Raw genomic sequence first — 11,210 nt, 5'->3', positions numbered from 1 at the left:
ACATCTAGGCATAAGGAACAGAGGTGGATTCATGGAGCGGAGGAATCTATGTGGGAAAATAGCAAACTGGAAGACAGACCTGCCAGGAGCCTGCTAGATAACCAGCTAAAGATGAATCCCTCTGCAACACTGAGGCCAAGGCAGAAATTCAATCCATCAGCGTATAAACAACAGAATCAGGACTGTTAGGATGTTATAGGCAGGCTGAATCACATCAAGGCCCGGTACTGGCGTGACCATTTCTGGAACAGCGCGTCCTGTTTGATACCGTAGCTGAAGAAGCCTGTGGATAAACTGGAAAGGATTCAAGGAAGGGTCACAAGAATGGTTACACTGTAATAGGAAAATAAAAACTACATCTATTTAACTTACCAAAAAGAAGGTTAAGGAGTGACCTGATCATAGCAGTGTTTTTTTAATATTTTTTCCCTGCAGATTGAAATATGCGTTCTCAAATTTTTAACTGACAGCCTTCTTTCTTCCCTCCCAGGATTTATACTTCGCGGTGTGCCACAAAAGTTATATAAAATGGCAGTTCTGGAGCTAAGTGAAAATTAAATCTAGAAATTAGGTTCTGCCAGGAAGAATTTTCGCTACTTTTTGATCAGTGATTTAGGTCACTTAAGTAACCTGTTTAGATATCGGTAAAAAAGAAAAAAGGTTTAGCAAAATGCAAAAGAAAAGGGAAGGAAAATAGCAGGTTAAAAATACTCTAACAAGAGAGTTCAGAAAATTTCTCTCTAAAATGGAAAGATCTTAGCAATCTTGTATTAATTTACAACACACTAATGGACAAGGCAAAATACAAGGCTGCAAAGAAGTTGTGCATTTACATTAAAATGCATACTATTTCTGGATCAGAAACATATTGTTCAGCATATTGTATTAAAAAGATTGCACATATTTTTTTTACTTGCAGAATCTACAAATTCAAACTGTCCACATATATTGCACCAGCCTGTTAAGTGGATCAATCCAAGAACATTAGTTCTGATTTAATAAAGACATCTAGCAGAGCAGCAGCTTACATGAAAAATTACAGCCACTGGTGCTTGAATGGGCACTGGCCTCAAAAATGAAGAAAACTCCTATGCAGTACTATGGGATTCAGACACGATTTTTGAAAACACAGAACCTAATGAAGTCTTGACCGAAGGCTAAGGGTGCTACCGAACTGGTTTAACCGAGGAGAAGCCCCAGAATGACATATTACTGCCAATCCCATACTAATTTCTTATTAGTTCAGCTTCACAGATTTACTGGAGGAACCAATGAGAATGAGACTGGAATCAGCCCTATGGTACGGAGTCCCTAAGCAGATTCAAGATGAATTTCCAGAACTATTAAATTATCATTTAGATAGCAAAATTTTGTACTTTCCGCTGTAGCTCCTTCCCTGCAGAAGAGGTAGGAAGTGGTAGAAGTATCACCGAAGGGACCCTGCTGCCTGCCCCCTCCCAGCAGCAGGAAGAGCTCCCTGTACTACCAAGACTGGGCAGCGCTCTCAGATTCAAACCCGTGTTCCCATTTCCGTCAGCGTTTTGGGGCCAGTGTTATTTTCACTGTAGGCAGTAAGACCATTTCATTTCCATCCACACGCTTGATCAGATAATGTTAAATGACAAACAGCTAACCTGCAAATCCTCCGGTTACCCATGCACCTGAAATGACAAACAGTCCAGCTTTGTTAGCCCCTTTAATTAAAGCATTCTTAGTCTTTTGCTGCTGATGGTCTGCAGAGCCGGCCAGAAGCGTCCGCCCATGACCCTGCTTGCTCCGCACATTCCAACAACGCATGGATTTTGCAAATCAAACTGCTTTTAGAAGAGAAGCCACGGTATTAGATCCAAAAATGTTATTTCCAGATACATTTCATACATTCGGTCTGACAGATTTTCAAAATGGTAATATGTTTTTCTGAGGTGGTAATTTTTGTAACACAGAACTGGAGTCTGTGCAATAACAGTAAAATTAGCTCAAAATCATTCTTTTTTGCAGACCATAATTCAGATGTGCATAATGATAATATTTTTATGGCAGAACAGTCAGAATTTTTAATCTCTGTTAGCATAATCTGACTCAGCGAAATGGCTGGGAGGTTATGGTAAAAATAAATAAACATCAGATAAGACTTTGCACAAAAAATTCACAGTCCTGGGGAAGAAGCCAGAATGCATGCAAAAACTTGGAAAACATGTGCAAAAGAGTATTTTTCTCTGTCAATCCAGGACACTGGATGGGATACTAATTTACCCATAAATGCTGAATACATGAAAGTATATATGCTGAAAGCCTATAAATGGAATTCTTCTGAGACAATGCAGGTTTAGCTGGATCTTTGTTAGTACAAATTAAAAACATAAAAATTAAAAACATGTAAAATTGTTAAGTCTCCTTAGCTCTCTCCTCCCAGTACGATATCTTCCATTAACCCTGTCTTAGGACAGATGTTATTTTCAGAAACTATCTATTTAATTCACTCTTCTTCCCGTCAAGCTTCATTTAAGGTCAAAAGCAACTATTTCTCTTTTATCTTCTGACTGGGACACTGGAGACTAATCTAATTTTTACTCACTTAAGCAATATTAAGATACTAGACTTCTACTTTACAATTAATTTACATTTGGATATATTTAAATCTTACCAAAAGAGAGTAGGGTTAAAGCTGGATTCAACGTTTCATCACAGGATGAGAAAGACTGCGTGCAGGTGAACGATAATTAAAACCTCGAGCAAAAACTAAACTCTTCCTTAAACATAACAGCTATTCCAATTCAGTGACATGACTGCAGCTTGCTTTACCACCACTGGATTAATGGAAAATAGAGCTGGAAAAGACCTTAAACTGTCTAATCTGAATCTCTTTCCAGAGATATTTCAGGTGAAATGGAAAATAGGCCATCAGTGAAGGAACATTAGTGGCTCCCACTCTGGAACAACTGGCTGACTGAAAACTTGGACAACCTTCCTGTCCCATTTGTCTGAAGAAGCTCCTGGATCTTCCCCAGGGGCAGAGCTTACCAAGTCAGGGAACTCAGCAAGGACTGGGAGCCTCTGCAGGAGAAAGGACAGTATCTTCCTGGAAGGCTGGAGGTCGGGCAGGGGAAAAGGGAGGCAGCCTAACTGCAGAACAACAGAAAGAAGAAGGAACATGGCTGCATACGAGAGGGAGAGAAACTGATGCTGCTTCACAGACAGATCTACACACAAAAGGGAGAAGCTTCTTAAAAGACTCCAGAGAAAACCCATCCAACGTCTGAAGGATACTGGGATATGGAAAGCAGTTGTTCAGCTTGCATTTACATAACTCATTTCTTTTAGGGCTTGTATCGCTAAAACTATACCAATGCCGTTTGTGTTAGAAAAGATAGTTTAAAAAATTGAAAGTCTGATTAGAACATCCGGCGTGATATAGGGTAGGTAAGCAAAATACGAAGATGTGTGAAATAATTCACTCTAATTTCAAGTATGCCAGATATCGTCACAAAATGTACTCTCTAACTGGCACTTATTTGCAGCACATCTAGAATACTGCATCTAGCGAGGGGGTCCCCTCAAAAAGAAAGATGTTGATAAACTGGACTAAGTTCAGTGGACCGCCCCAGGATGGCTGGGGACTGGGGCACTTGCCCTTGAGGAGAGGCTGAGGAAATTGGACTTGTTTAGCCTGGAGAAGGCTTCAAGGGGACATAACAGCAACGCCTACAAGGAAGTTATCGAGATGATGGAGCCAGGCTCTTCACAGAGGTTATCAAGAAGTTGGAGCCAGGCTCTTTGCAGTGGTGCAAGGGTGGACAAGAGACAAAATGAAGCAACAGAGCTTCCGGCTGAATTGAAGGAGACGCTTTTTCTGCACGAAGACACCACAGCACGGGAGCAGGTTGCCCAGAAAGGTGCTGAAGTCTCCATCCTCGGAGGTTTGCAGGACCAGACTGGATAAAGCCCTGAGCAACCCGGTGCAGACCTCAGAGCTGACTCTGCCTTGAGCAGGAGGTGGGGACTGCCGACCTCTCCAGGTCCCTTCCTATCATCGCAGCTCATAGGTGATCGCAGATGGGGCTTCTACCAGCCCAAAGCGCATGAAACGTCTCACTTTCCACAATCCTAAAAATCCTTGCCCAGGGCAAGGGGCGGCCGAGGCCGCGGTACATGCGGAGGCCTTCACCCCCCCGCCCGCCCCCTCCGCAGGGCGCTCGGGGGGCTGCAAACGCCGCGGGCGCCTGCGGGCGAGCAGCGGCGGCGGCGCTGAGCCGGGCGCGGGCTGCCTCGCCGCGGCCCCCAAACTTTGGCAGGCAGCCTGCGCAGCGCCTGCCGCCAGCCGGGGGGGGGGGACGCGCTCCCGCTCCCTCCGCGCAGCGGGCACGGGGAGGCGGGCAGCCTCCCTCCCGCCCTCCTCCCCGCCCCGGCTCGCACGCCCGCCGAGCCGCGCCGAGCCGCGCCGAGCCGCACCGCGCCGCACCGCGCCGCCCGCATTGCATCGCCTGGCCGCGCCGCGCCTGCCGGGCGGTGCGCGGGGCTCGGCGCTGCCCGCCCGCCCGGCGCTCCGCGCCCACCGCGGCCCCCGTGGCCGGCCGGCGGCATGAGCGCCGGCGAGGCCAAGGAGTATCTAGCCCGCAGGGAGATCCCGCAGCTCTTCGAGGTAGGCGACGGCAGGGACGCGTTTTCCGCCCCGCGGCGGCGGCGGCAGCCGCGGTGAAGGTAGCCGCAAGGACGGAGCGGCCCTCGCGGAGCGCGGCGGCGCCCTCACGCAGCGCGGGCCGCGCCGCGCCGCACCGCACCGCACCGCGGCGGGCTGCCCTCATGCCGTCCTCCTCCTCCGCCCCCCCCCCCCGCACCCGCGCACCGCGGCTCGCGGGGCGCCCGCGGGGCTGGGGGGAGGGGAGGGCTGCCGCCAACGGCCGCCCGGCCCCGACCTGTGGGCAGCGGGCGGGAGGCGCTCAGCGCTGCGGGGCGCCCCGCCAGGCGCCGCCGCGCCCGCCCTCGGTTGGCGGTTTGGAGCCGCCGCCGCCGCCGCCGCGTGAGGGCGGCCGTGAAGTTGCGTGTCCGCGGGGCGAGGAGCCCCCCCGCCGTGTCGGCCGCTGCCGCGGAATTCAGGCAGGCGCTGTCTGCCGTGTGTCTCCTGGTTTGGACCAGCATGAGGGGGTGTTGGGGGGAAAAAACCCGAAACAACTGTTTTGTGAGGTTTGTTCAGCTTCGTACAAGTTGCCTGCTGCTAACGGCCGGTGATTACTTCTCCCCTGTACAAGGTGGATTTTTCTCTCGGAGTCAGCCATCCCGCCGTCTGTATACAATAGGCAGAGCTATACATATTTCTTTTCTGGGCTATTCTGAAGCAAGATATTTTTTATGTGCGTTTGAAAGTGACAGGGCTTAGACCATGCTATTTTTTTTGGCCAATACGTTTAAAATATACATGGTGTATCAGTAGATGCAGACAGTTGTTTTTCAGCAGAGGCGTAAGGCTTGTGCTAGCAATTTAAAAAATGGTGCACATCATCTGGAAAAATATATATCTAGTTGCTATGATCAGCTAAGTAATATAAGGGCATTTTTATTTGTATATAAATTATACTCTATTTTGTCAATACATATAAGTAACATTAAATTATTGAATAAACAGTAGATAATAACAAAACAACTGAAGGGAAATATTAAATTATGAATTGCAGCTATTTCTATTTATTACTAATATCAGCTATGGCCCTCAGTTTATTTGCACAAAAATTAGGAAAGGCTAAAAGCACAAAGGAAAAGACATCGTCCTGAAACACTTGCTCGTTGTTAAGGGTAGGTTGGATGCAGTTGTCTTTGGAGAGGTGAGATGATGACCTAGGTATCACTTTGTCAAGGAAAATCAATTCCCGATGCATCAGAGGAGGGCCTGGCGTTCCTTCTTCCATACTCCCCCTTAGGCTCCTTGGTGCAATGAGTGTATAGTTAACACTTTAAAAAAAAATGGGGGGGAACTTCTAATTGTTAGGAATTTCTGGTCAATTAACTCTAGAAGCACCTATGAACTTCGGGTGTGTACTTCCTTTTTCAATACTGGTCAAGATGATGTTTGACTGTTTCTTAGGATTAAAAAAAATCTTTTTCCGTATTTATGAAGGTGTTGGCTCAGAAATATAAATAAGAATCTTGTGGCCATACTGGTCTTTCAGGAAGAGATACCTATTAGTGATCTAATAGGCCATGTAGAATACATAACTTTCAGTGCTTACCTAGCTTGTGCAAAAGTCACAATGTATGTATTTTTGCAGGCATCACATATTGGCTTGAATTGGCGATTCTGACTATACAAGGAATATGTGATTTCTCTGTGTAAAATTAAATTCAAAATAAAAGTGTGTGTGTTTCCCTATCATCGACCTTTATAGTTTATATTTCTGATCTTATGTTGCAGAGTCTGTTGAATGGATTAATATGTTACAAACCTGATGACCCAATAGAATATTTGGAAAGCTGTTTGCAGAAAGTGAAAGAGCTAGGAGGGTCAGAAAAAGTGAAATGGGACACTTTTGTCAGTCCAGAAAAGAGGACTCTCCCTCCACTCAACGGAGGACAATCCAGGAGATCTTTTTTCAGGAATGGTAATGTATTAAGTATAAAAATGATTCTATTTTCTGTAATGTGGGCAGTTTTACATCCACTGTTGATGTATTTTATACTTCTGTAACAGATCATACCTCCTTTTGGTCTTCCATAAGCAAGAAGTTACAAGCCTGCAAACATACACACTGCAGAATGTTGTATATAAATGCACAAGCAGTTCACAGACTGCCAAGCATGGACGGTTCATTCTTTTCAGCATTTTAATACAACTTTCAAGGATTCTGTTCACTTGGGTTTTGTCATTTTGTTTTCTCCTCCCATAGTGGATGCTATGCAGGGAAGGAAATTGTGATCATTTTGCAGCCTAACGATGGGTGTTTGCTCTGTAAATGTTTAACAGGATAGTAGAGCGATTTCTTGTATCCCACCTAAAACATTTGCAAGGATGAGGGCAAAGCTGACTTAATGTATTTGGCTCGTATTCTTAGTTCGTCCTCATGGGTGACGTACATATTAACTTCAATTCATTTACACTAGTCGTCTTTTTTTCTAGTTTACATTGGAGTTGTGTACCAATTTACTAAATAGAATATACAGGAAACATTCTTAGAAATGGGTTCTTCTCATAAAATCTAAGCAAATGTTATATCAGTACCTGCAATTATTTTTTGTAATGTTAACAATGAGTAATTAGCTCATCTTTCAGTTGCCATAGTTATTCTTCCTTGCCATCCAGCATTACATTAAACTAATTAGCAAGAGTACTATTCTATCTCAGTGTACGACATGTAGCACCAGAGGAGTTCTACTTAGTAGTACAGGCTGTCTGCACAATACAAGATTTTTCTTCTCGCAGGCCACTGCCAACCCCCAAGTACTGTGGGCAGATTTTCATATAAAAACTGAAATGCTTGTAAATTTAAAGAACCATGAAAGAGTACTGGGTCCTAGTTGTTCTAATTTAATAAACCAGCTAAATAGAGGGAGGGAATATTTAACATGGTAGCAGCAAACACATTGTAAAAGTAGATATGTTATTATTTTTTAATTGTAGAAATGCTGAACTTTGTTAATGGTTTATGTTTATTTAAATCTAGCTCTCTGTATATACAATAGATTTTTGACTTTTCTAGATATTTTCACCATTCCCAGTTTATCTTACTGTTTTACAGTGATTCCTGATAATCCTAACTTCCCATACCGACGGTATGACCGACTGCCTCCAATCCATCAGTTTTCTATAGAAAGTGACACTGACCTCTCTGAAACTGCTGAGCTAATTGAGGAGTACGATGTCTTTGATCCTGCAAGACCTCGACCAAAAATCATCCTTGTTATAGGTATGATATGCAGTCCTTGAATGGCAGGATACAGTGAGCCAAGCATAGAAGTTACAAAGCTTTTCTTTTCGCCCACTTGTATAGGGGAGATTGTAAATGTCTCGCAAGGTCTATTTCACGTTTATTTTGCAACTGAATTTCTCTGCACCTGTCTGTCATAGTGTAATATGACAGAAATACTATACTATGTGAAACTTAGGGGCTATTGTCCAATTTGTACAGTACCAACAAAATTTCTGCCAAATTCAACTTCCTCTTGAGAAAGCACATAAGAACACACACGAGGAAGAGTAAAAGAATAATTAATATACTGAATAAAAGAAAGAAAATAAAAAAAGTGTCTTGCTAATTTCAAGAGTCAGAAATTTTATATGAAAAATATATGTTGCATACTCTTCAATTTTCATACAATGCCGGCTGAAGCCTCCATTAAACAAGCTACTTAGATCAGGTCCAACTAGCCATAACTAACCATACTGCCTAACTAGGATGGTACTAGTCTCTTTCATTTGGGAGACTAAAATGGATAAAAGTTAAAGAACTGTCTTCTGTTTCACACATTAGATGAACTTCTAATTAATAATGCATTACCCTAAGATCCTTTAAATGCTTCCATAAAGCTTTTTACATCTTCTTCACTTTATACAATCTATCATCCTTATAATGAACAGGATAGCTTCAGTATGAAGGATAACTCACTCATAAAGGTGGGTGTTTTGTTCTTTTTCTGTGTTTGCAGAAAAATCGACTGGTGAAATATAAAGCTACAAAGCTGCAAAGTGAGTATGTGACTGGATTTTAAAAAAAAATCAGGTGGAGCTAGCCAGGATGGCACATATCTGAATGAATGGAAAATTAAGTTTCTCAGGCATTTATAAAACTAGAAGATTGGATTATGTTCAAAAATGTGCTTCCTAAAGTATTTTGACAACCACATGTTTACTATCGATACAGCCTGAATAAAAAGATCTTTAAAAATGAGTTGGGGCTGATGTCACCAGCCCCACAGTGCAGTTTTTTTAAACTGCACTTAATTAAAAATATCAGTTAATACTTTTTTAAAAGAACATGTTTTTCTTTCCTAGCCAAAGTTGAAAGAATAGAACAAAGCTTGTGCTGTCAGCAGTCAGCTGACCATTTTATTTGTTAAATTCAGTCCATAGTTAATTTTAAAATCACAAATCTTATATTTTCAGAAATCTTATTTGCATTAATTTATTTTGAATTTATGACAATTTCTTTCAAATTTGCAACAAAATTAAAATTTTGCATTGACAAAACTAGATTAAAATAACTTTTTTAGTATAACTTTTCAGGTATACAAAGCTTCCCTTAGAACCAGTTAGCAAACATAATTTAAGTGCAAAAAATGTTCCCTCATCTGGACATCTTCTAAAAATTATGTAAAATAATCACACTTTTCTTGAATAATGTATAAACTTGACATTTGTGAAAAGAATGAAAAACAAAAGCAATTTGATTTTCCTTTCTTGTGGACAGTCTTGTCTATGCGATTTATTAAAGAGTCAGAAATGGATACAGAGTTCAGTAAATTATAATGATTTGCTATGGGAAGTAATTTTGTCCTATCACTTTTCACTTATTTTGTTATCTGAATGTTTCCCATTAGATCATTAATGGATAATCTTAGTTTTCTGTAATGGGGTATTTTGGGTTTGAGAAAAAGGTAACGTATGAGAAATTTATGGCCGTTAAAGCAAATACTTTCCTGAGTGTTTCTGCTTGCAAATCTAAATTGAAAGGACAGGAATGCCAAACTATGCATTTTCTTTCTGCTTCTCTTTAATGTCAAAGGAAAGTTCTTCCTCACAGAATTGTAAAGTCTACCTACTTGGTTTCAGAAAGTTCTACTATTTTTTTTTCTTCAGCTACTTTAACATTTTACAGAGATTGATTTTTTTTCAATAAATAGTTCTCGTTTTTTTTTCCAGTATCTTTTACGTCGCTGCTGGAATACAGATACTATTTTTCCTTATCTTCAAATTTTCTACTGTTTCTAGTTCTCTACCTATTACCTGTATTTGTTTTACGTGTTTATTCTGTCTGGGATGCAACAAAGTTTGTTTCAAACAGGCCTTAACTCATCAGCAATATAAACTGAGTTTCCTTTCTTGGAAATTTTCTCTTTGCAAGAATTACAAAGCATTAGCTCTAGTGTGTTTTATAAACCCTTTGTTTCAAAACACAATCACAACCCCTTTTGTCCATTAGCTAGGATTATTGCCAGTAAATAAAGCCATTTAAATTCATACTAATAACTCTTATCCATATTTATAAACACGTGCATATAATATATCACACACATTATTTGTTATGCTCATTAGATTGCAATATGTCGCTACAAATATTTAGAGAGCTATTTACAGAAATCTTTCCACAGAATCAGCAGACTTTCCGGTAACTAGTAGTAATCCTAATCTGTTTCGTACAAACTGGCAGCAAACATCTTAACAATTAGCTACACTTCTTTTTGCTTTGGTTATTGTCTGCCTAAGAAAAAAAACACTAGGAATCAGTTACTCCAAACCTACTATCATTCGAGATTATCAAGACCTGGTAAGAAACTGTAAGCTATGTAGAATTAGCTTGTTTAAACGTTTTTATCAGGTATGTTTTTGACATAGGCGTGAAACGGAACGTAGGGTTTGGTGGAATACATTTGTCCTGGGGAAGGCTGGAAGTGCCATCAGAGGGAGTGGGGAGAGTTTTATGCTTATCTGCAGCAGAACTGCCTTGAAGCCACTTTAGTGGAGGAGAGAATTCATAGTGTATCAGACACTTATGTGTCTGCAAAGGGGAAACATCCTTTATTCTAACTAAGAGGATAGCTAAACTATCTCCTATAAGACAAAGAGTTTGATCTGAAAAAGTTAAACTCATCTAGATTATCCAGAAGACATGACATGAGAGAATCATGTTTTACTGCTAACATAATCTACCAGAAGAGAGAGAGCATGCATCTTGTTAGGAGAGAAACTGCGAGTCAACAGAATGAGGGAAAGAGATTTTTCTGTTGTAACCATACTATATGGATGTAAGGCATAGCTTTTCTTTCTTTCCTTTGCTTGTCTGTTTCATGAGCATTAACAACTGTATGGTCTATTTGGATGTTATGAATATATGATCATATTTACATTCTCTTAATCTACACATTGGAACGTTTAAGCATTATTTAAACTAATTGAAAAATGATAAAGCATTCTTTACCTAAGGGTGTAACTAATCTGTGAGCAGCGTACCGGGACACATTAACAATACTCAACTTTTCCTGCACATTCTCCTCAAATGTGTCCCGAT

General features: G+C 41.4%; 1 protein-coding gene across 2 annotated transcripts in view; it reads left to right on the top strand.

Annotated features, from left to right (window-relative positions):
• Window positions 1-4,535: 4,535 nt before the first annotated feature.
• The window catches only part of AK5 (adenylate kinase 5), a 104,979-nt gene continuing 98,304 nt past the window's right edge, over window positions 4,536-11,210 (top strand). For both annotated transcript variants that reach the window (XM_068952786.1, XM_068952785.1), the window contains exons 1-3: window positions 4,536-4,639; window positions 6,404-6,590; window positions 7,725-7,892. In XM_068952786.1, the coding sequence (XP_068808887.1) occupies window positions 4,580-4,639; window positions 6,404-6,590; window positions 7,725-7,892 (415 nt within the window). In that variant the 5' untranslated portion in view covers window positions 4,536-4,579. The remainder of the gene's footprint in view (window positions 4,640-6,403; window positions 6,591-7,724; window positions 7,893-11,210) is intronic.

The sequence above is a fragment of the Struthio camelus genome, chromosome 8 (genome assembly GCF_040807025.1).
Source record: "Struthio camelus isolate bStrCam1 chromosome 8, bStrCam1.hap1, whole genome shotgun sequence".
NCBI classification, from domain to species: Eukaryota; Metazoa; Chordata; class Aves; order Struthioniformes; family Struthionidae; genus Struthio; species Struthio camelus.
The sequence above is the reverse complement of the archived record's forward strand: the minus strand, read 5'-3'. Positions and strand labels throughout refer to the sequence as shown.